Raw genomic sequence first — 25,725 nt, forward strand, 5'->3', positions numbered from 1 at the left:
CAGTGGAGCTTTACACGATGTTGAACAAGAACTAGCGCTGGTTTGAAACTGGACAGGAATGCACATTACAATAAAGCATATCATGCTGGAATGCCTGATTTCTTCAGAAACAGCTTAAACCATGTGAATATTAGCACTGGTTTCGTGGTCTGTGTAGCTGACATTAGAACGGGTAAACTGGACGTCGTCGAGGTACTGAGGGTATCGTCTGTCTGTGCTGTATCAACAATGAAAGAGGTCTGGCGTTGCTACTCCTCTACTAGTCTGCGTTCATCACGTGCACACAGGGGTGAAAATTAACGTTTTGGCTCACGGTGTGCATTTGGCCGGTGGCAGGTGTTAATTTTCAGCCCTGCGTGCGCAGCTGGGGAGCGGGGGTTCTGACCGGCACAACTCCCCGGGTCCTGGCTGTGCCGTCCTCCTCCTGTGGGTCTCACAGGGTGTGTTTGTCAAACAGGTACTCCCCCATGGAGCCGTGGGTGTCTGAGGAGGTGAGGCGGCTCAGACTGCCCACGTAGTCGCCCAGCTTCTTGATGGTGTCGTGGCTCTCTTCCAGGAAGGCCTCCAAGAAGTCACACAGCTGCACAGGAAGTAAGAGGGCCACTAAATTAATAAGGTCCAAGCTACAGTAGAGCATACATCAGACTCCCCTTGCCTCATTCTTTAGACATCTTTTTGCACATTGCAAAACGCTCTCCTAACTTATCCTCCAATCTGTTGAGAAAGTGCAAGCAAGCCAGAAAAGCTGAAAAGCTGTTTGAAATCCACACTGTACGTAGTGCTATGGCTCAATCATGGTATACTGTATGATCTATACCGTTTCAAGAAGTTTCTTACACTAAGCAGCTTCCATTATGGTTAATATCCCACTACTGAACCTGATCGCTGAGAGCTTTCTTTTGAACTGTTGCCGTAATTCCAAGTGTCGTCTTGACACTCAATCAATCAATCAAAGCTTTATTTGTATAGCGCATTTCATACCCAGAGGCAACACAATGCGCTTTACAGAGAACAAGGGAGGTGGGCATAGGACCCACTCTACATATTCCAGAGGGAAGCAAAAAAACAGTAATCACCCGGGGGCCAGATAAGTGAGCTGTAAAAATTCTTCCCTGACCCCTCTCAACAAGGAGATAGAGCAAGCTCCAGGAGTATGTTTGTCTACCGGCTAAGAACATTTATAAAGCAATACATTACATTAAATTAAATTTCAGAATACATGATTGAATATGCACAATAAGATCCTAAGAGATGTCTTTGGCTTACATGCGGGTCAGTGTTAGTGCTGGCCTTGCGGTGAACCTCCAGGATGGCGGTGTTGAGGGCCTTCTGGTAGTCCAGGGAGAAGGAGAGTGCATCCACCCCCCCTGTCCAGTCATCCCTGCTGGGTTTCTGGAGACCAGAGGGACAGGGTGGATCAGCAGTTTGTAGTACTGTACTGTGGGTCCAACACATCCCTGATTTGGTGCTGAGCCAAACTGAGTGTAGCGCTCCCACTGCTTTATTTATATTTACTTTAAACAAAGTTTTGATCCGTCAGATCTTCCTCAGTTTGATCAAAACGTTGTGTAATAAAGTACCGCGGGCCCTTTTTCAAGAGCTGAACAGGCTGGGTCAACTACAGAGCTGTGATGAATGGCTGGGGGAGAGAGGCATAGATATGCTGCGAGTACAAGGTGAGCGAGAGATAGTGGTTGTATTAGAGGAGGTTGATTCAGCAAAGAAGAAAGGATGTTCAGCGTTTTGCCCTCCTTCAGAGCATAAAGTTGACCAGCCAACATTTTTAAAAGTACAGTATCAAACCGCAAAAGAGCCAAACCTAAACCCCTTTTTGGAGATCTCCCCCAAAAAGACAGTTGCTGCACGTTTCTTGAGGAGTGTGCAAACGCTTGCTACCAACTGAAAACAACAGAGAAGCCTCCTACCCCCCCGGGAGACTCACGGCTATGGTCTGCAGCAGGATGCGTCCGCCCCGCATGTTCTGGTACTCCAGCAGACGCTCAGCCTCCTTCCGCTCCCTCACAGACTGCTTCAGGAAGAAGCTGGAGAAGGCGGCCAGGGCCACGTCATCCCGGTCAAAATACATCCCCTGCAGGGCAAGGGAAAAGGCTCCAGACGGACGGAACGGACAACAAGTCTCGCATATCATCTGAGACTTTCATAGACTTAAAACCAGGGCCAGTGAAGCCACTTTTCATCAAAATGTATAACAAGAAAACTGTAAAATAGTACTTGACATATACACACATATATTTACATCATTCAACTCCACTCACATTGAAAAGGGTAGTAATGGAACATGAAATAATTTCTAATGTACCGTAGCTCTGGAACATAAGGAACATGCCCCTATTAGAGGTAGGATCCAGAGAGAGCCCTCAAAGTGGGATAGACTAGGGGGGGCATACCAGGGAGAGGTAGGTGTAGGAGGCACTCAGCTTCATGTTGATCAGCTTGTTGATGTCCACTTCACTCTCCGGGTTGAGGTTCTGCTTCACCGACGACTGCATCTCTAAAACACATATGCTCTTCTTCAGACAACGCAATAAGCTAAAATAACACATAGGCCTATGGCCCCAGTGCAGTACCAACAACCCATGTTGTACTAAATTAGTTGCAATTATTCTAAGTCGCTTTGGATAAAAGTGTCTGCAAAATGACTGTAATGTAGATTAACCTAAACATTAAAGGCAAACTGTTACTTAACAGCTTGTTCACTTCACAAGCCATGCACTGAACTGCCGCACGCCTAGAGAGCAGGCTAAAACATCCTTGTGTCTTCAACAGTACCTGAACCAAGGAGCCTGTCCTCTTCTGGTTAGCTATGCGTCTGCTACGGTGCTCTGCGCAAGTGCTGTCTGTATGCTCAGCTCCAGCTATATATCTGCCATAATCATGTGGTGAGGTGAAGTGCTTCATATGGGCTGTACTGAGTAGCCTAGCCTATATTATATAACAGATGCTTGTAATCTCTCTGCCCTACATGACTGGCTGCTGGTTCTGTCATGGACTTTTGAACATGATATTTATGTGGACATTTGACAAGATGCGCCAAGCTAGTTTTCTGTGTAAAAATGTACAATCAGTTACAGTTGAATTTGCTGTAGAAGAAGTGCATCTTAACAAGATTATGCAGTACCAAATGTACAGCCGGTGCACCACTAGTTCCTTGAGATAACGCTACACTAGCTAACGCTACCCTTCGCACTGGGCAAGGGACTATTTCTCATTATTTCCAGTAGCAAGCTACCTACAATAAAGGTATGCCAGCTAGATAACGATTTTGAAATGTAGCACTTAAGAGCCATGTAAAATGGTTTGCTAGGTAGCTTAGCCTGCACAAACTCTGACAAGGCATTGCGAATATGGGCACACACACGTTGACTTACTGTTCTTGTTATATCCTTCCTCTTAAACCCTGTGAACTAACGTTGGCTATAAATACCGTCAAAGACAAACGTATTTCTACTATTACTACTGGTACTGCAGCTAGCTTACTACTACAGCTAGCTAGTAGCAGTAGCTACTTTCTTTTGTTATGTTTGCATGGATGTATTAGGTTTTAGGCTGGTTTGTGCAGCTATGAATAGTAATGCATTACTGCCACCTAGTGCTGGGGAGGAGAAGGAAACCCTATTGTAACCTAACCTAAATTAGCCTTCAAATTTCACCTTCAAGACTTTACGAAACTAAAACAATACAAGACTGTATACTGCTGTAAAGTTGACTCGTGTAAATAGGTAGCTATTAATTAATACATCCATGGAATTGCCATTCTGGCATATCTCTGTGCCCCCCAGTCAAAAAGGTCTAGAAACGCCACTGTCTGATGGTATTGGGGTTTATATTATACCTCCATGACTCCAAGGCACTCAGCTATTCCAAAGGCGGAATAGCCGCAATTGACAAACCACTCCAACGTTTCCTGAGAAATGTTTAAACGTGGTCTCCCTACTAAACCACGTCTGTCTGCATGTATGTCAATGGGAAAAACTGGCTTCAGTTAGCTGTAACGTTAGAAGTTCGCTTGTAGCATCAGCTACTAGCTCGACCACCCTTGGATTTATTTGACAAATTGAACTCCGCTAGCCTGTGCATTAACAAGAAAACATTTTAGCCATTCCAAGTTGAAAAGGAGGATGTCGTCGCTTGGGCCACTGATAGCAAGATCTTGACAGACTCGAATGTTATTTACAATAAAACCCTGTACATCAGAGGCTGCCTGCGCCATTTTTTGAAAACTGCGGTCATGCGCATGACATTTTTCATCAAAAGACATGTCCAATCAACAAGGATAGCCTGGATGTACGCCTGTGGGCGTGGTCAGCTGATTGACACATACAACACACACCAGTCTAATGATGAAGGCTTTATCGTTAGAGTGGTGTGTGTTGGGAAAGGGCAAAAGCGCAGTCTAATGATGAAAGTGAAAGCACACTGTTATGATAAACACGCATTCTAATGATAAAAGCACACGCTAATGATAAAAGTGCAGTTTACTGATAAAAGCACACTAATGATGAAAGAACACTTAAAGGTACCCAACGAAACGTGAATCAAAACAATCAGTTCTTTGTTTATTTTCAAAATTCCTCGATTATATGGTTCCTTGTAGTCTAATAAACATGTTGAATCACTTGAATGTCTTTCCTACCTTGTAATTTCTTCGCAAAATGATATTTCGCTAATGTTTTGAAAACAACAAAGAGGTGTGAAACATCACTATTATGTGCTCCGTGTAGTGACGCAATGACGTAGTACACGATTTTCGGGGAACACCTTCTCAAATTTGCTCTAGAGCGCATACTAGTGGTCAAAAACTACATTGGGTACCTTTAATGATAAAAGCGCACTCAAATGATAAAAGTGCAGTTTAACGATTAATTTAATGAATAATTGAATTTGATTGCATTTTAATCATTCACACATTTAATTCGATAGCATTTTAATCAACAACATATTTTTTTTTTTTTTTTTTTACTTCCACCCCTTATATCAGGTAGGCAGGTGAGGCTACTTTATTAATCCCCAAGGGGAAAATGTTAATAGCATGTACATAATCCATCCAGACCTTTATCTGTCCCATCCCAGTTTAATGTTATACTTATAGAAAGGGTAGCCTACTTATTGTGTTAATTTGTAAAAATTATAATTTTTGTAAATTGTAAATTTGTAACTTGTAAATTTGGAATTGATTATTAGAGTGTATCTGTAGGATAATCTTGGAGCCGGCAGCAACATTTCACTGTGACTGTACACCGTATATTACATGTGACAAATAAAAGGAATCTTGAATCTTGCACTGTTACAACCGCCACATTCAAATAACGTCAAAGCAGCAGGATCAAGACTCAAATACAAATGTACAATTACTGTACAGTATATAAATACTGCAAGGAATCCAAATATACAGATGTATTGTAAAAGTGTGCAACAGAAAATAACAAAAGTCTGTAACCAGTGGATGGATTCCTGGGGATGTCTACTGTAGGCGGTGTAAACAAAGATGTTCAAGATTCAAGCATCAATAAAGTGAGAGCCTCAGACAGTCGTCAGGTGGGGTCCTGTCCCAGAGTCTCAGCCCCCACCAGGCTGACTCAGTCAGGGGAGAGCAGAGGTCCTGTCCCAGAGTCTCAGCCCCCACCAGGCTGACTCAGTCAGGGGAGAGCAGAGGTCCTGTCCCAGAGTCTCAGCCCCCACCAGGCTGACTCAGTCAGGGGAGAGCAGAGGTTACTGGTATGGAACATGATGTGATCAAATTAAAATCTAGAGGACTATCATAGGCATCTGTTAGATAAGATATTGTGGGGATGAGCTGGTATCCCCACTAGGCCACAGCTAATGTCTTTTACTGTATATACAGTATATTTAAAGGTGCCCCAACTCCTTGAACAGCTCATTCAGGCCTAGTGTAACAGGTTATGATATTACTGTGAGTTCTGTCACTCATGTTTCCTTATTATGGGGCAAAGACATACTTGATCCATCAGATCTTTTTATTTAAGCAATATAATTAAGACGTAGATATTAGCATTCTCTGTTCATGTTTGAATGATTCTAGGGCACATCTGTGTACCTAATAAGGTGTGGTCCCATTTCCTTAAAGCCTTTTACTGCACATTGCAAGGTCAAAGTACAATACTCAAGAGTAGGACTATTTTGCTTTGATATATTTTGCATTTGTGTACTTTATTACGTTTGCTTGTTGAGCACAGTTAGGAGACAGTGAAAAGCACACGTGTCATTGTCATTGTCAATGTATGATGTAGTATGTGTGACAAATAACACACAAAAAACACAACTTTGAACTCTGAAACATTTGAGGTGAAGTGGAGCACAGGGGGAAACCACGAACATTGTTTTCCTGTTCACACCAGTAACACAGCAGCGCAAACAACGCATGTGGAAGAGAGGACAGAAGATCAACTGCCTTTCAATGTTTTCAATTCAAACACCTGTTGCTAATGTTGGATTCATTTTTATTTACATGACATATTCGGTGTTTGTGTTGACATGTATTTATAAACCTCAGATGCTGGCACACACATCACCGACGCCTGCATGGTGCACCAGTGACATCCTTTACAAATGATCCTTTTCATTGATCAATGCACATTCAGTGTCCCTCATGATGAGCATGTTTGCATGTGCACAGCACTCTCAAGGCTGACAGACCGAAGCACCTCGGAAGACTGACAGGCGTGACGCTGAAGCGGAAGTATAACAGGGCAAAGGTCTGTCACTGTTTCAGGCTGAGAAAGGAGAAGTCACAATAAAACATGCTAGAAACAGTCATTAGGGGTGACCCAGAGGAGGACAGGGTAGAAGATTACAAGACAACACTGTTGGAATAGAGAAAACATCAGATCGGAACACTCTTGGCACAAAGACTTTGGAAACACTATTGTTGTCCTTATCAGCTGGTACCCTCAATAGAGCTTGGTTTTGACACAGGAAACAAAGTCTAGTTTCACCACTGGTTTGTACAGCGATAAACCTGTACATGATTGCAGTTGTTCACAATGGGATTACTGGTCTTCCTGCTGAGCCTTTCTGTGACTGCAGTGTGGGTAAGTGCTCTGCACTGTGGTCAGATCTGTTTTATGCGGTCCTTTATTGTAATCCTTCATCAAAGCCAATTTCCATTCAAGCTGTAGATATGGCATCTACACTGTGTCAGTGGAAAGTGGCGTAAACTGTATGCTTGTAGTTTTATTGTTGACAATGTTTAACCTTAATTATTATTTTTTGCCTAAACATAAAAGTCTTAATGTACAATGTGCTATTATCACCAACACCCTAAAGAGGACACGCTCGAATGAACTGAAATATTACAAGGAAGTACGTTCCCTGACGTCACACTGTAAACTTAGTTTATTTTAGGTGTTTAGTACTGTTTTAGACTACAATAAATCATGTTTTGATTTCACATCTTTTGATTGCCGTTTAATTCATACAGTAGCCTAGTCTAACACTGTTACCAGGAACCTGGTGTGTGTCTTTTGGGTAACGGTCATTAAGCTCTCAATGTGAGATAGGAGGTTTTTGTTTTGGGATACAAGGCATAATCTGTATTGTTTCTATTCAGATTAGCAGTTGATATCACTAGACTGAGGCCCCTGCTTTATGACGGACATGTTCTGTAACTACAGTGCACAGTTCAGGCCTACTGTACTTTACAGGCCTCAAACACATTATTACTAAGTGGAAAGGGACATGGAAAGGTGACATAGTTGAAATGAACCAGCAATTGTGGTTGAAAATAAACGTAAGACTATTGAATAAATATATATATAGCCTACATAATTATCTTAAAACAAATGGACTTCAAGCAGCAAGAGACTGGTAAAACTGTTCTAGAACGAGTGGAAAGTCCATCCTCTTGTTAGTGTAACAGTATATGAGGCCATGTTAGAAAAGATTAAGCTAACTGTTAACAAGTCAGCGATATGGCGATACATAGCCTACTATACATAATATGTATCTTTATGCAAATAACGGGAGATATGCTAAACAAATGCAAACGATGCTGACACTATCAGAGCCAAAGGAAGCCTGGAGGCTTGACAGGGGGGAGGAGCCAGCTGTCAGAGTAAAGTCACATGACCCGGTTTTCAGCTTTGACAATAAAGAAGAGAAAAGCAGAAATGATGACACCATGTTTAATGAAATGAGCAGGGCAAGGAGCAATGTATGAAACATCTCTGGTAAATGGTTAGATGTGTGGTCTGGATGCCATTCTGTAGGCCTATAGGAAACACCTGGACAGAGCATGTCCACCTCTAAGTGAGGTTTAATTGGTTCATTGCCATCAATTAAGATGGCAACAAAACCGTTCATGGCAGAGTGGCCTCTGCATGTAACAGCAGTATAACAGTGCTTCAGTTGATATATAATAGTGCTGTCAATCGATTAAAAAATGTAATTGGGTTAATTACAATAATAGGCTGTGATTAATCATGATTAATCACAAGTTTAAAATACTAATATTGACTTGTATTTTTTTCGGTAAAACAATTATGCATATGTGTGATGTTAGAATAAATAAATGCATGACAAAGTGGTTAGAACTATCAAAAGAACAGCTGTGTGAACTGTATGCCCATCAGCTATAAGCCAGACTGGGCCTGGCCTGGTTTTTACTCAACTTCGGCAGAAAACCCATTACATCACTGCAATGTTCACACAACTTCAGTTCATCTAAACTTCCATCTGGAAACTTTTCTTTTGCTCAACTTGCTGAAGTGGAAAGACAGTAGCCTACATTACTGCAATATGTGAACACATACTGCATCTCACAAAATTAGAATATTGTGGAAAGTTCAGTATTTTCTGTAATTTAATTTGAAAAGTGAAACTTTCATATTATACACATGTAGTGAAATATTTCAAGGCTGATTGCCGCCAAGCCACACTCCACGTTGATGCAGTAATTTGTGCAAAAGGAGCCCCCACCAAGTATTGAGTGTATAAATGAACATACTGAACAACCCTGAAGATTAAAACAAAAAAGGCATGAAATATTTCACTTTGTTTAATGGATCTAGAATACATAAAAGTTTCACTGTTTGAACTAAATTATGGAAAATAGTGGACCTTTTCCAAAATATTCTAATTTTCTGAGATGCTGTACATTATGTGCAAGGTGGTTTGCGCGTCACTGTCTATACAGGATATGTTGCCATACACCCTCAGGCCGAGTTTCCAGATTAATCGTGAGCGTTAACCCATTAATGTTGACAGCCCTAATATAATACAGGCTATATTTATTCAGCTGTCATTTATTCAGGCTTATTCATGACAGCCTGAGCGGAAAGGCAGGTCTGGTATCGGTTAAAGATGTAGACTGTATGTGCTTCAGACCAGCTCTGTGTGGTCAGTGTGGTGTTTATCAATAACATAGCTGTCATTCTGCTTTCAGAGTACTGAGGCTTCAGCCAACTTGCCACAAGCAACTACCCAAACAACAGGCTCAATGACCCCAACAGGCTCAGCCACGCCAACAACGATATCAACCACCCCAACAACAGGCTCAATGACCCCAAAAACAGGCTCAACTACCCCAACAACAGGCTCAATGACCCCAACAGGCTCAACTACCCCAACAACAGGCTCAACTACCCCAACAACAGGCTCAATGACCCCAACAGGCTCAATGACCCCAACAGGCTCAACGACCCCAACAACAGGCTCAACTACCCCAACAACAGGCTCAATGACCCCAACAGGCTCAATGACCCCAACAGGCTCAACGACCCCAACAACAGGTGTAGTCTCTTAGTAATTTCTGGCTGTAAGGAAGAAGACTCAGATCCGTTGATGCCAGTTTCAATACTTTTATTGAATCTCTGGCATCAAAAATCACACTGCAGTTGTGATGAGTTCACTCGCCAATGGTCTAGGATGAACTAACCTGACACAGAGATATCTCTCTTGGTTATACGAAAAGAGGTGTTACCCAAAATTGTCCTGTTCTTCGTTACCTTGTCTAAAGTTAGACAGTTTAATGGCTCAGTTAAACAGATCCTATGTGCCCTGTTTGTGTGACGGTGTGTGTGTTTGTGGGTTGACTATGAAAACCAGCGCTCTGCTGTGAGACACCTAATCCTATAGATAGAAACTTGACGCCTAGTGAATATATAGGTTTTACTAAAAGCCACTAAATGTCATATAGGTGGCAATAGTGAATATATGGATTTTACTAAAAGGCACTTAATGTCATATCATTTAGATACAGAAGCACTTAGTAAAATATAGGTGGTGCCAGTCTGCCACAGTAACACACTGGAAAATCCTGTGTCCTGTCTTAAAGACACCCTAGGCCTGTCTGTAGCTTTCCATCCCTTTAGTATGTGTCTGTGTGCATTTGAAATTCACTATATAACTTGTGATTATACTGGTCAAAATATACTACACAGGCTCAACTACCCCAACAACAGGCTCAACTACCCCAACAACAGGCTCAACTACCCCAACAACAGGCTCAACTACCCCAACAACAGGCTCAACTACCCCAACAACAGGCTCAACTACCCCAACAACAGGCTCAGTGACCCCAACAACAGACTCAGTGACCCCAACAACAGGCTCAGTGACCCCAACAACAGGCTCAGTGACCCCAACAACAGGCTCAGTGACCACAACAACAGGCTCAGTGACCACAACAACAGGCTCAACGACCCTAACAACTATCTCAACAATGACACCCACTCCTAAATCACGTAAATGTAAATCTACCCTGTATCACCCTAAAAAAAATCCTTCCCACACACGCCATTTCATTTCTAAGTCAACACTGATGTGTGATGTGGGGGAAAAGCACTTTCTGAACCAAACTGGCTTTACTGCCCTCAATGGTCTGAATGAAAAGCAGGAAGCTTTCAGTCCTCAGCTGTCATTGAGAATTCTGTTGTGATTTAAAGTTAGGGTTGGGAGTGTAGAAGGTGTAGTGTGTTGTGATTTAAAGTTAGGGTTGGGAGTGTAGAAGGTGTAGTGTGTTGTGATTTAAAGCTACTGTAGTTTTGGGAGTGTAGAAGGTGTGTGTTGTGATTTAAAGCTGGTTTGGGAGTGTAGAAGGTGTGTGTTGTGATTTAAAGCTGGTTTGGGAGTGTAGAAGGTGTGTGTTGTGATTTAAAGCTGGTTTGGGAGTGTAGAAGGTGTGTGTAACGAGTGACATTTCTGGTTACTCACCTTTTCATCATGTCAGAGAGGTCCACCTGTTACTTATTGCATTGTCATTTATTCACAATATCTAGTCTTGAAAAGTAGCTTTATATTAAGAAAAAACAATTATTGAATTAAAGCTGCTACGCAGCGATGAGGCGGGGCCAGGCAATTTCCGACAAGTTTAGGAGCAATAAGCGAGAGAATAGGAGGACAACAAGAAAGTTGACATTCCAATGTTCATTTTGTACATTCGTATCGTAAAACATTTGTAAAACATTTTGATGCATTCTAAGTTCGATTTTGATAATTCAACAATCTGGTCAATGAGTTTGTGAATTACAGTCTGACGATCCAGTGTAGCAAGTTTGGTGTTAATTGATTGAAAAATATGGGATGAGATATGTTTATACATTTTTACAGGTTTTGTTTGCTTTTCTTCATAATTCAACATTAACTTCAGCAGCTGTGTACTCAGTCAGTTGCCAATCAATCGGTTTAGTCATTGTAATCCTCGGCGGGGGTTGTGTAGGGTTGCCAACAGCGATGTCTCTGATTCGTGGAGCTTGCGTTGGATTGTGGGTAACGTAGTTTTCTCTGTATGAAGTGTTGGTTTCAGAGGACAGAATTAAACATATTTTTTAAAATTCAATTTTTGAGATAAAATTCTGAAAAAAATCACATCTTGGATATGTGGCCAATGTTGTCACTTTTTATGAGGATGATCAGACATGGATTTGGCGAGAATTAATAGGAACTGTATACAGAACTGTTAACAGTAAAACTTTTTGATGTGCTGTGGGCTCAATTTTTCATATTTCAAAAATCTGTGAGGATCGTTTAGTAAGGACAGTCTGAAGATACAGTATATCAATTTTGGTGTCAATTGAACAAAAAATGTGGGAGGCTATAGGTTTGATAGGTTTTACAGTTTATGAAGAAATCAGAGTGATGGACTTCATTCACATGGTGGTTTTACAGTGATAGCACCTAAGGCTGATTTGTTATGATTTTTTAAAGTTTAAAACTTTAGACTGTTGCTGTAGCACCACCTTCAGGTTTATTGACCTACAATGCAGGTTGAGGACTTTGGCTATAGTACTGGAGTTATGTGCAAATTTTGGTGATTTTTTGTCCACGGGAAGTTAGACTTCAGTGGAAGATTTAATAATAATGGGAGAATAATAATAATAATAGTAATAATAATAATAATAATAATATAGGCAAATACAATAGGGTTCCGGCAGCTACGCTGCCTGGCCCCTAATTAGCAGTTGGAAAGTCCTACCTGCAAACTGCATTACTGGAACTTGTTTTGTGTTTTTTTCTCCTGGTGTAGCCAGTGTTTCTGTATCAAGCCAGACTAAACATTCAACATGCTCATGTGCTCATGGCTGTTTACACGTCTGTCTAAAACCCTTCTCTCTGTCCGTCTCAGTTCCCTCCAACGTAGCAGGTGTTGTCGTCTCAAACCAGAATGAGACCAGTGTGACTCTGCAGTGGGACAAGGTCAACAACATCTCCACATACAGACTACGGTTGAAGGACGGACCTGAGACCAGCATCGCAGCACCAGATGGAGACGCAGCAGTGACTCACACAGTCTCCTCCCTCACTTCTGGGACCAAACATGACTTCACACTCGTCACTGTCCTCACTGTAAATGGCACAGAGTACAATAGCACTGGATACTCATTTACTGCTGTCACTGGTAGGTCCTGTTACAGTGGGGTTGGCTTTCTGGAACATATAGAGTCTATTTGTGTGAGTAGAGTAATTGATTTGGGATCAAACTGGGATTTGGGATCTTTAATCAATTTTCTCTCATCTGTGTGACACATTCTTTAGTCTGGGCAGTTCTCTGCAGAAAGGTTTGTGTACCAACCCATATCAAAGTGTAAAAACATTGAATATTTCAATTACAACAGTCATGGGCTTTGGTTTAGAGATTGTTCATTCAGACTTATTGTGTCATTTACAACATACTTACCGATTTCCTGGTCCTTGTGTCACGGCCAGATACCACCCGAGAATCATTAATGCGAACTCGATAGTCTAGGGGTTACCTCGGGCTAGCAACTGAGCCGTGCACTCTAAGCTCCGGTCTGTCATCCACGTGGAATATGTGATACCTGAACAGGTTGGTTTAGGCGGGTCCTACCTGGACGCAGCACTGGCTGTCGCTCCGGTAGTTGACCAAGCCTTCTTGGGAGAGCAGCCTGGCTTCCATGAGCGGCCAGCCCAATCCGTGAGTTGCTACTCTCGATGTAGCGCAAAGAGCCACCGAAGCGGCTAACAAGACAGACGGACACAGCATCTCTACGGGGTTAAGCCACGGTCATAATCAATGTCCTAAGGGGAAAGTTTGGCTTTCCGGGGGCGTCTACGCGTTTCGCAACCCAGTTTAGCGATAACACCATTGAGTTTAGGGTTAAGGAAGACCCTCACCCTAACCCTAACCTTAAACTCTATGGTGTTCTTGCTAAACTGGGTTGCGAAAAGTAATCTCGCTTCCCGGGGAGACGCTGGATCCACAGGCGTTTGTCTTCCGTCTCACCCCACCCCCCTTCTCTTCTCCCGGGTTAAGTTTCAAACCCCCATGAGTCAGACCCGCCCCTAAGCCTCTTCAGACCAATCATCATCTCACACAATGACAGACACAGAGACTAGACGGATCCGACCGTGACACTTGTAATGTTGCTATGTTTAAGTATTCAGAAGACAGCTGTAAAGTTTGGTATGAATTAATAATTCCATTGTGCACGTTAATTGACTGATTTTAGGCCGGACCTTTTTCTAAGATATCCGTATGAACAACAGTTTAAATCAATATAGATTTATTTGTCCACAGACATTACACTGTTATATCAAATAAGCCTATTCATATTATAAAGTAACACAAGTTAATACACTAACAAAGTTCTATATCATCATGTGTGAATATGAGAAGATGACGTGAGTGTTTGTGGAGTGACTGAATGGCTGTAGCTCCGTCTTGTTCTCATCTCACTAATACCAAGCGTGCTCTGTGACACTGAGCCGTTCCTCCTCTGTGTTCCAGCTCCTCCAGATGTGCGTGACGTCTTTGTGACGGACCCGACGGAGACCAGCGTGACCCTGGGGTGGAACCAGAGGAACGGTCTCTACACGTATGTGCTGCAGTATGACAACGGAACCCAGACCAGCATCCCAGCAGCACCTGGTACTGGAATAGTGACGTACACGGTCTCACCTCTGACCTCCGGGACTACGTATTACTTCACTCTCTTCACTGTGTTTGAGGGGGTCAGGAGCACAGGGTTCCAGTTCAAAGCGGTCACTGGTAGGTGGTCATGTTTTTGGATGTGACTTGGATGACATCAGATATAAAACAGTCTGTTAGAAGTTAACATGTGATACACGATGTATTAAAGCATTGGATATGAGTGTGTTCATGGCTACAGTGTGCTGCTTACAGGTCTGTCACTCCTGACACTAAAACCCTTCTCTCTGTCCGTCTCAGTTCCCTCCAACGTAGCAGGTGTTGTCGTCTCAAACCAGAATGAGACCAGTGTGACTCTGCAGTGGGACAAGGTCAACAGCGTCTCCACATACAGACTACGGTTGAAGGACGGACCTGAGACCAGCATCGCAGCACCAGATGGAGACGCAGCAGTGACTCACACAGTCTCCTCCCTCACTTCTGGGACCAAACATGACTTCACACTCGTCACTGTCCTCGCTGTGGATGGCAGAGAGTACACCAGCACTGGATACTCATTTACTGCTGTCACTGGTAGGTCCTGTTACAGTGGGGTTGGCTTTCTGGAACATATAGAGTCTATTTGTGTGAGTAGAGTAATTGATTTGGGATCAAATTGTTGATTTTTTTCATAATCTTTAATCCATTTTCCTCAACCCATGTGTAATGCATTCCATAATGGTCAATGATTCTAATATGAAGGATTAATCGTCATAAATTCTGTTTATCATAGTGATTCAGTGGATTGTACTGGTCTGCTCATGTTACTCATACTCAGCTATAGTATGTTTGACTCAGGCTGGAGCATCAAATCCTCTTGTTTTTTTATGCTGCATGTTTGTGGATATGGATGTCTAATAAGTCTCCTTCTCTCCGTCTCAGTTCCCTCCAACGTAGCAGGTGTGGTCGTCTCAAACCAGAATGAGACCAGTGTGACTCTGCAGTGGGACAAGGTCAACAACATCTCCACCTATGTGCTACGCTCCGGTGACGGAGCTGAGACCAACATCACAGCAGCAGACGTCCCTGGACCAGTGACTCACACAGTGTCGTCCCTCAGCCCTGCCACCAAACACCACTTCACACTCGTCACTGTCCTGGAGGGACTCAGGAGCAGCGGACACCTGATCTGTCCTGTCACTGGTAGGACATTTACTAACTTCCTCTCCCCTGTCAATGGTAGGACATTTACTAACTTCCTCTCCCCTGTCACTGGTAGGACATTTACTAACTTCCTCTCCCCTGTCAATCGTAGGACATTTACTAACTTCCTCTCCGTTGTCACTGGTAGGACATTAACTAACTTCCTCTCCCTTGTCACTGGTAGGACATTTACTAACTTCCTGTCCCCTGTCACTGGTATGACATTTACTAACTTCCTCTCCCTTGTCACTGGTAGGACATTAACTAACTTCCTCTCCCTTGTCACTGGTAGGACATTTACTAACTTCCTGTCCCCTGTCACTGGTAGGACATTTACTAACTTCCTGTCCCCTGTCACTGGTAGGACATTGTGGGCCCAGTCCCAATGTCCACCCTTGCAGACTCGCAGACTTAAGAGCGCGCTCCCGCGAAGTCCGCGAGGGCTTAGGGGTGTCCCAATGTCAACTCGGCAAGTGCGTGAGGGCTCTCCGGCAGCCATTTTGAGCCCTTTATGGCCCCTTCCCGTAAGTCTGCATTTCTGCAGACTTAGCCCAAGGGAATTACCCACAGTTCATAGCGTTGTGACGTGAAACACGGGGTTACCTGAAGAACAGCCAATAAACAAGCACGGACAGATCAACCAACCCTAACGTTCACGTTACAGAACAAAATATGTTTTCATGTTTTCAGCTGGACTTGCTTATCTGCACAAGTAGCCTTATAATTATTTTGGTTTCATTATTTTTAAGTATGGGTTATTAACCCCATGGGTTTGTATAATGTGATTTGTTTAAAAATATGTAGGCTATGGTTATAATTTACATCGATTTCTGTTGCTCTAAATCATATGATTGCCCAGTTAAAAGCAGTATGACATTAATTACCCATTTCGGTGCAGTGTTCTTTGAATTGAGATTTCCAACATGAATATGGAAAGAGTTGTAAGGTGCAGGAATGTGTATACATAATATATTATCATTCTTAAGTTAATACTTTTGGATTCATCACAAACAAGAATCACAGGCAGTAATGTAGTTCGCATATGACCACAATATGAAATGATTTCAAGTTGAACAAATGTTTTGAGGGTAACACAGAGAGTTCTGATAATGTAAAGGGGATTTGACTCAGCCAAAATTAATTTACACGAAGGCCTACAAGAAAAACGTGTACAATTTAAAAATTGATTTAAAAAAAGCCCCACGCCCACAATAGTAAGAAATATGTTTTCACGTCAACGTAATGTGATGTCACAAGTGCTGTCCCATTCCTTTTTATACCAATTCGAGCCCTTGCAGCCTCTCGCACTCAACCACTTTACCAGGTGACGTCAATAAGTCTGTGAGGGCTCAGGGCTTGAGGGTTTAGGGGGGACATTGGGACTGGGCCTTACTAACTTCCTGTCCCCTGTCACTGGTAGGACATTTACTAACTTCCTGTCCCCTGTCACTGGTAGGACATTTACTAACTTCCTGTCCCCTGTCACTGGTAGGACATTTACTAACTTCCTCTCCCTTGTCACTGGTAGGACATTTACTAACTTCCTCTCCCCTGTCACTGGTAGGACATTTACTAACTTCCTCTCCCCTGTCACTGGTAGGACATTTACTAACTTCATGTCATGTCTTTTTCTTTAAAAAAAACATCTAAAATACATAGGGGCAAATCAACCAAAGGGTTGTGCGGCTTTTGCAGCGGCAAAACCCGTGCAAACGAGACAAAAATCCAATCCATAAAGCACACGCAAAGGGGGGAAAGTATTGCAAACTGCACCGATGAGCAAACAGCTTCATGGCTGCGCCAGGCTCATTTGAATGTAGGCTACCAGTATGTAAATTAGGTGCTTCCGTGCAAAACTGCCCCAAATAAGCCTTGCGTCTGATCCACAAACACCACTGTCACACATAGTTAGGGAGGTTGCTGGTATTAACTGCAGCAGTCAGTGCGCACTCTCTCCTTCTCTTCTCAGAATGTATGAATGAATGATATTTAATTGATATTGGATGATATTAAGGGCGAATATATATATAGAGGGGCTATTAAAACTAAGTTCAGCCAGCTGTGATGCACAGAAACAAACAGAACTGATATTGTCTGCAAAAAAAGTGCGGTCTGTTCATTTATTATGATCCAATCTGTGCCCTGAAATATGGAGCAAAGCTTGAAACACTGGGGAAAGATACGACTATATCCAAGATCTTGTGTCTATATACAAGAACAAATTGCGTTCAGCTGGTGGTAAGTGCAACACATAAAAGGGGCTGACATGCCCGGGCTCTCCAGGGATCATGGCAGCATTACTGTAGCCAGACGAAGGCACCGTCATGCCAGGCGTGCGCAAGAACACGTACATGGCTAATTGCAATCATGGACGCAAATTGCACACAGTCGGCAAATGTGTGGCCGTGTTTGCCCGGCCATTATTATTAGAGCAGAATCTGGAGCAGATTGCCGTTGCAATTGCTGTGCAAAATATCGAGCTATTAGCGGCAGCAATCGATTCTTTGTGGATTTGGGCCTTAATGTAGTGCTCTTCTGTTCTATTGTTTTCTGACTATTTCTTGCAAATGCTAGTCTTGTGTTCCTTTAACAGAAACAAGCAAACAACAAGCAAACGACACTCTGGTTCCAGGTTGGCCCTCATGAGTAACTGGAGTGGAATGAGATGTATCCGACCCATTCAGAACTCTTGGGGCGCTGCCACTAGCTGTGTCTTTGTGGGCAGCATGCCAGTTATGTGAGAGGAGCAGAAGTGATTTCCGTCTGAATGTGTTTCAGCGCCGCGCCCCGTGGCGGCTGTGAATGTGACCAGCCAGGCGGAGAGCAGCGTGTCTCTGCAGTGGGACAAGGTGGACGACGTCCTTCACTACGTGCTACGGTCCAGCAACGGGTCCGAGACCAGCATCACGGCACCAGGAGGAGACGCGCCGGTGACTCACACGGTCTCCCCCCTCCCCTCGGCGACCAGGCTCTCCTTCTCTCTCTTCGCTGTGTTTGAGGGGGTGAGGGGCCGGGGTCTCCCCATCTCCACCTTAACTCGTAAGTCCTGAGGTTTCGAGTGATTCCAATGACCTCCAGTCACGCTGCTGTCCCTTCCACTGACCTCCAGTCACGCTGCTGTCCCTTCCACTGACCTCCAGTCACGCTGCTGTCCCTTCCACTGACCTCCAGTCACGCTGCTGTCCCTTCCACTGACCTCCAGCCACGCCTCCAGTCACGCTGCTGTCCCTTCCACTGACCTCCAGCCACGCCTCCAGTCACGCTGCTGTCCCTTCCACTGGGCCAGTCCCAGTGTGAACAGACGCTAATCTAATACGTCTCTCTTTCCAAGGTCCTCGCAACGCGGAGGGTGTCAAAGCGGCGGGTCAGAACGAGACTCATGTGACTCTAAGCTGGAGCCAGGTGGCCAGAGTGACCAGCTATGTCCTGGTCAGAGACGGAGCAGAGACCAGCATCCCAGCGCCAGGAGACGGACCAGTGACCCACACAGTCCCCTCGCTGTCTGCCGGGACCAGCTATCAGTTCACGCTCTTCTCTGTGCTGGACGGCCTCAGGAGCACTGGCCTCCCATTCTCTGCTGCGACTGGTCAGATACTCCTGGACTCACTGATCTACTTACTAATACCAGATACACAATCACTCATAATGCTGTAATGTTACGACACCAAAATAATCATTCAACTGTAAATGGAGTAGATGCTGGTTATTGGAATGAGATTCAGACCAGCGTTGGGGAGTAAAACGCTGTTTTGTCAAACAAATCAAGGTTTTCTGTGCTTCTCTCTCTCTCAGCCCCCGTCAACGTGGAAGGTGGAGTAGCTGTGACCCAGCGTTCTGACACCAGTGTGACGCTGCAGTGGGCCGAGGTGGAGCGCGCCACCAACTACGCCCTGCAGCTCAACCAGGGGCCTGACATCATCATCCCAGCACGCACGATCCCTCGCCAGCGAGCAGGCGGACCAGAGCTACTGACCTTCAGCGTCTCAACTTTGACCCCCGGGACCCAGTATGAGCTCAGCCTCTTCACCGTGTTTCAGGGCGTGAGGAGCAGCGGAGTGAAGGAGCTCACAGCAACAAGTACAACTCCTTTTCCCTCCGCGCCTCATCTCAGTCTCTCAGTTTGTGGTCTGAATGTTTTCTTATTAATATGAATTCACCCAGCTCTGGTTTGAAAGTGTACGTCTGGTGAATACTGTAAAGACAGTCTCTTGAGTGTTACACCAGCAAGGAAGTGCGTTGCTGGTTTCCCACTCAGGTCAAATGACCAGCATAACTATTTTTATTCTTCTACTGCGTGTGCTGCTAACCGCTAACTGTAAACATGACTTACTTCCTGTTTCCTGTAGCCATAAACTGTGCTGCCTCCGACTGGCAAGTGACCAACTCAACCATCCAAGCCCAGGTCCAGGGCTCGTTCTCTCGCGCTGAAGCCAATAACAGCTTTGGGAATCATTTCAGCTATGGAGGGGGCAGGGTGGAGTTGAGCGAGCTGTACCCTGGCTCCTCCTACGACGTGTACCTTTGGTTTGAAAAGGGTTCAACACGCCTCCTGCAGTGTAAACATTCACTGACCATAGGTGAGTCCCGCTCCACCCCATCACACTCATCACATGAACACTACGCATCCAAACCACTGAGGTCATCCACAGTCCCCCGTATGTTCAGTGCCTCTGTTAACGTTGTAAGCTGGATGTGTGTGTATGACGCATTTATAAACGCTACAAAGACAAGGAATGGTGGTACATTGCTGACTTCTCAACATGGCTGAAAGCTGCAGTTGGTATTGCGGGACAAACCATGTCTGTGGTGCTTCTTGTTTGAGCCAGCGCCCCCAGACCTCTCCGTGCTCCCCTGTGGCCACGCCTCTGCTGGATACGCCTTCTCTCTGGCCTGGCCCACGCCGGTGGGCGTGTGGACCGCCGTGGAGGTGAGCGTAGCAGGGGAAAGCCACGTGGTGGAGGGATACAGGGTGAAGGACGCCCAGATACCCGGAGTTCAACCTGCCAAGACCTACACCGTGTCTGTGGTCTCTCTCTCTGGGACTCGGAGGAGTAACGTCATCATCATCAGCTGTAGCACTGACCCGAGGGGTGAGTAGGATCGGTCTCAAGTTGCACCAAAGATCGATGACCGGCAGAATGCAAAATAAGACAGATGAATGAAACGACAACAGGTTCAAATGAGAGCTGCTCTCTGTTGCTCTTCCCACCCTGCGTGTCCATACTGGACTGAGCCCAGCTGTGTCCCCCTGAACAGGCGTCATCGGGGGCTCAGTCACGGCTGTCCTGCTCCTCCTCATCCTCCTGGTGTGCCTGGTCTTCCTCATCGTGCGCAGGAAGCCAGAACTACTCGGGTCGGTGCTACTTCACCTACATAATGATGGTTTGTCAGCGTACAATACTTCAGAATCACAAAAGAAAATACTAATGATATCTTTCTCTTTCCTGTCCACTTGCAGGACACTGCCACTTGCTCAATCCACGCTCTCTGGCAATAGGTTTAAGTATGTATTGTATTGTACAGTAAGGCTTAGCTCAGCCCTACTTCCAAATTGACCAGGGCGATGAAAGCACAAGTACAGCACACATAACCCCACAAGTACAGCACACATAACCCCACAAGTACAGCACACATAACCCCACATAACTGGACAGTTTCAAGTCTGCACTGAAAAGACACTTGTTCACTTGTTGGCAGCTAGATTGGTTGTTCTTGTTGGTGTTGTTGTTTGTTCTTGTTTGTTCTTGTTGTTGTCTCTTGTCTGTTATTGCTCTGATGTAAAGCGACCTTGGGTTTCATGAAAGGCGCTATATAAATTAAAGTTATTATTATTATTATTATAACCCGCTGCCAGACTTTCTAATGCACAGCGTGTTGTCATGTACTGTATCTCTAGGGCCATTCCTGCTAGGAGGTTTCCAGACCACTACCACAGAATGAGCGTGGATCAGAACCGAGCGTTCAGTGAGGAGTATGAGGTAACGACAGTACTGAACCAACCTGAACACCGTACCAAGCCACCTCTAATGTTCCAATGTTTTCAGCAAATAATCTGTTTATAAATGCAATGCCGAGTTTGCTGAACAGGATTCTGACACACAGATGTTTGGAGAGTCTCGGTCAGCTCCGTACGGATTGGTTTTCTCAACAACGTGAACACGTTCTTTATGGTTCTTCCTGCAGGACTACATGAGTGTCGGCACGGACCAGATACGCAGAGCTGCCCTTCTCCCAGAGAACAAGCCCAAGAACCGCTTCACCAACGTACTGCCCTGTAAGAGTGAAGCCATTGCTTTATTTGCATCAAACAAAATGGCTGCCTTTCCTCACAGGGTTTCAAAAGAAGTGATCAACATCACAGGAAGTGTGCAAATTCATAATGTAATGTTACTCACCTTGTGATGGTGATACATGTTGAACTGAGTTGTTCCAGGTCTGTACAGTAGGAACCAGGTGTGTGAGACATGTTGAACTGAGTTGTTCCAGATCTGGACAGTAGGAACCAGGTGTGTGAGACATGTTGAACTGAGTTGTTCCAGGTCTGGACAGTAGGAACCAGGTGTGTGAGACATGTTGAACTGAGTTGTTCCAGGTCTGGACAGTAGGAACCAGGTGTGTGCAGTAAGAACCAGGTGTGGGAGACATGTTTCCCGAAAATGTCCCTCAACTGTTGTAAACTAATTGGATCTTTCCACAGGGTTGGTCATGAAACGGAAAATGTAACTTGTTAAAACCTGCAGATACCCCGAGTTCCACGACCTCCATTTGACGGGCCTCGTGTGTGACCTCTTAGAGGATCTCATCAGTTACAGTGCTACTGTAACTCCGCTGCCTCCTCTGTCCAGATGACTGGTCTCGGGTGAAGCTAACCACACAAAACCAGGACATGTCCTCCGATTACATCAATGCCTGCTACATGCCTGTAAGTACCACAGCCATAAAGATCCGATACCACTCTCTTACTGTAGTCCTCAGGAAATGTACTGTAAATACTTTGTGCATGATTGGGACTTTGGACCTCTCTCTTCTCTTATCTGAGCACATCATTATCTGCGTTTGTGCCAGGATGGCTGTCATTGTGCTATCCCAGTCAGAGATTAACATACTGTATTGATAACCCAGTGTCTTCCTCCAGGGCTATGACAGTAACAGACAGTTACATGTCCTCCTCCAGGCCTATGACAGTAACAGACAGTAACATGTCCTCCTCCAGGCCTATGACAGTAACAGACAGTAACAGACAGTAACATGTCCTCCTGCAGGGCTATGGCAGTAACAGACAGTAACAGACAGTAACATGTCCTCCTCCAGGGCTATAGCAGTAACAGACAGTAACATGTCCTCCTCCAGGGCTATGGCAGTAACAGACAATAACATGTCCTCCTCCAGGGCTATGGCAGTAACAGACAGTAACAGACAGTAACATGTTCTTCTCCAGGGCTATGACAGTAACAGACAGTAACATGTCCTCCTCCAGGGCTATGACAGTAACAGACAGTAACAGACAGTAACATGTCCTCCACCAGGGCTATGGCAGTAACAGACAGTACATAGCTGCTCAGGGGCCTCTGCCCGGCACCGTCAACGACTTCTGGAGGATGATCTGGGAGCAGAGGGTCAATGGCGTGGTCATGGTAACCAACTGCACCGAAGGAGGGAGGGTGAGTCGTCACAGATGCGTTTGCTGGATGGAGCAGATTATCACTGTGATACAGAGTTATAGTCTAGTACACCATGGCTCTGTTTCTCCTAGGCCAAGTGTGAGCAGTACTGGCCTCTGGACTACACTCCCTGTCTGTATGGAGGGCTGCTGGTCACGGTCAGCTCTGAGCAGAAAGACCCCAACTGGACCCTCCGGGAGTTTGTGGTGAAACATGTGAGTGTCTCCATATCTGGACTGTTATTAATGTTTTACTGGGCTTCCGTTACTGTTACTAATAGAGCTGACGGACAGCCAAGCTCTAGTGTTCACTATGGGAGGGGGCTGAGGCCCCCCAGCACTAAGTCTGAGAGCTGATCTCTCTCTACAGAGAGACACGTCAGAGCAGCGCTCGGTCAAACACTTCCACTTCACCGCCTGGCCGGACCACGGAGTCCCAGAGGGAACAGAGGCTCTGATCCAGTTCAGAGGGCTGGTCAGACAGCACATGGACACTCAGGGAGCCAGAGAAGGCCCCCTTGTGGTGCACTGCAGGTACTGCACACAGCTCACTCACTTCTCTACAAATATTATGAACTGATAATATTACTGTATTTGTAGTGTCCATACTTTTTGCCAACATTTTGCCATCAGATTTAACAAAATTCATTTTTCAGCGTTGAAAGTTGCCAATGACAAAAGTGTGGTAAACTCCTAACAGGATTCCTATGTTTTTGATCTGACTGTGATGTTTTGATCTGACTGTGATGTTTTGATCTGACTGTGATGTTTTGATGTGACTGTGATGTTTTGATGTGACTGTGATGTTTTGATGTGACTGTGATGTTTTGATGTGACTGTGATGTTTTGATGTGACTGTGATGTGTCAGCGCTGGTGTGGGCAGGACCGGGACCCTCATAGCTCTGGACGTGATGATCCAGCAGCTGGAGAGAGAGCAGGCTGTGGGCATCGCCGCCTTCGTTCACAAGATGAGGCTGAGTCGCCCCCTGATGGTTCAGACTGAGGTAAAGACTGACTCTAAACTATCCCCTATCAGACTGAATCCAGATTAACCCCTACAGACTGACTCTAAACTATCCCCTATCTGACTGAATCCAGACTAACCCCTACAGACTGACTCTAAACTATCCCCTATCTGACTGAATCCAGATTAACCCCTACAGACTGACTCTAAACTATCCCCTATCTGACTGACTCCAGACTAACCCCTACAGACTGACTCTAAACTATCCCCTATCTGACTGAATCCAGACTAACCCCTACAGACTGACTCTAAACTATCCCCTATCTGACTGACTCCAGACTAACCCCTACAGACTGACTCTAAACTATCCCCTATCTGACTGACTCCAGACTAACCCCTGCAGACTGACTCTAAACTATCCCCTATCTGACTGAATCCAGACTAACCCCTACAGACTGACTCTAAACTATCCCCTATCTGACTGACTCCAGACTAACCCCTGCAATCTGACTCCAGACTAACCCCTGCAGACTGACTCCAGACTAACCTCTATCAGACTGACTCCAGACTAACCTCTATCAGAGTGAGGTAAAGACTGACTCCAGACTAACCCCTACCAGACTGACTCCAGACTAACCCCTATCAGAATGAGGTAGACTGACTCCAGACTAACCCCTATCAGACTGACTCCAGACTAACCCCTATCATAGTGAGGTAAAGACTGACTCCAGACTAACCCCTACCAGACTGACTCCAGACTAACCCCTATCATAGTGAGGTAAAGACTGACTCCAGACTAACCCCTACCAGACTGACTCCAGACTAACCCCTACCAGACTGACTCCAGACTAACCCCTATCATAGTGAGGTAAAGACTGACTCCAGACTAACCCCTACCAGACTGACTCGACTAACCCCTACCAGACTGCACTCACTCAAAATGAGCAAAACTATGAGGCAATGTCAGAGGAGTATAGCGTTTTATATAGAGAATATATAATATAGAGAATTACAAATATAGGTAGATATTGCTTGCCAAAATTGTCTCCAAATGTTTTGAAAAGTGAGTACCTGCACAAAATCACACTGATTTGTGTTGATTCTCTCAGTCCCAGTACGTCTTTCTGCACCAGTGCATCCTGGAGTCTCTGGAACCAAAAGCCAAGATGCAGGAGGGCATCTATGAGAACTCTGATATGATCTACGCCAACGCCACCGCCCTGAGAGAGTTTGAGGCTGCCAGCTCAGGGGTGTGAGGACCACAGGGTCTCCGCCAGTTTACACTCAAATCTAGATACCATATCAGTCCAGCATCTTAATGATGACACTCTCGCATGAAATACAATCCTCTATTCAGATGGATGCTCCCATGATTATCTGCCTGGACTACCCTGGCTAGATTTTTATTACTGAGGAGGATTCAAATAGCTTCGCTAGCATATTTTTTATATTCTCAATGGTATGAAGTTTCATCACTTCCTGTCCTTGACACGTGTAAAATATCAGTGATAAAGTTGCAAAAATCTTTATTATTTTACCAACAGCATTTATTA

The 25,725-nt window shown here is 44.7% G+C and overlaps 2 protein-coding genes across 2 annotated transcripts; one reads left to right on the top strand and one right to left on the bottom strand.

Annotated features, from left to right (window-relative positions):
- Positions 1 to 3,530, bottom strand: LOC311323975 (ferritin, lower subunit). The gene is made up of 5 exons (XM_084456315.1): positions 3,390 to 3,530; positions 2,409 to 2,512; positions 1,943 to 2,089; positions 1,267 to 1,392; positions 1 to 580 (listed from the first exon to the last, which is right to left on the bottom strand). The coding sequence occupies exons 2-5, from the start codon at positions 2,508 to 2,510 to the stop codon at positions 434 to 436; spliced, it is 522 nt and encodes a 173-aa protein (XP_084312441.1). The 5' UTR covers positions 2,511 to 2,512; positions 3,390 to 3,530; the 3' UTR covers positions 1 to 433.
- A 4,186-nt stretch (positions 3,531 to 7,716) lies between these two features.
- On the top strand, positions 7,717 to 25,428 carry LOC311323708 (receptor-type tyrosine-protein phosphatase H-like; the record flags this gene model as incomplete). Its single annotated transcript, XM_084456004.1, has 21 exons — positions 7,717 to 7,724; positions 9,489 to 9,767; positions 10,419 to 10,654; positions 12,602 to 12,874; positions 14,225 to 14,485; positions 14,666 to 14,736; positions 15,406 to 15,547; positions 18,326 to 18,586; positions 18,879 to 19,133; positions 19,340 to 19,624; positions 19,894 to 20,124; positions 20,374 to 20,637; positions 20,804 to 20,900; positions 21,444 to 21,525; positions 21,731 to 21,821; positions 22,393 to 22,469; positions 23,074 to 23,208; positions 23,301 to 23,423; positions 23,578 to 23,741; positions 24,077 to 24,212; positions 25,282 to 25,428. 21 exons carry the CDS (start codon positions 7,717 to 7,719, stop codon positions 25,426 to 25,428), a joined length of 3,618 nt encoding a protein of 1,205 aa, XP_084312130.1.
- Positions 25,429 to 25,725: the final 297 nt, after the last annotated feature.

The sequence above is a fragment of the Borostomias antarcticus genome, assembly GCF_949987555.1.
Source record: "Borostomias antarcticus genome assembly, chromosome: 22".
In the NCBI taxonomy this organism is placed as follows: Eukaryota; Metazoa; Chordata; class Actinopteri; order Stomiiformes; family Stomiidae; genus Borostomias; species Borostomias antarcticus.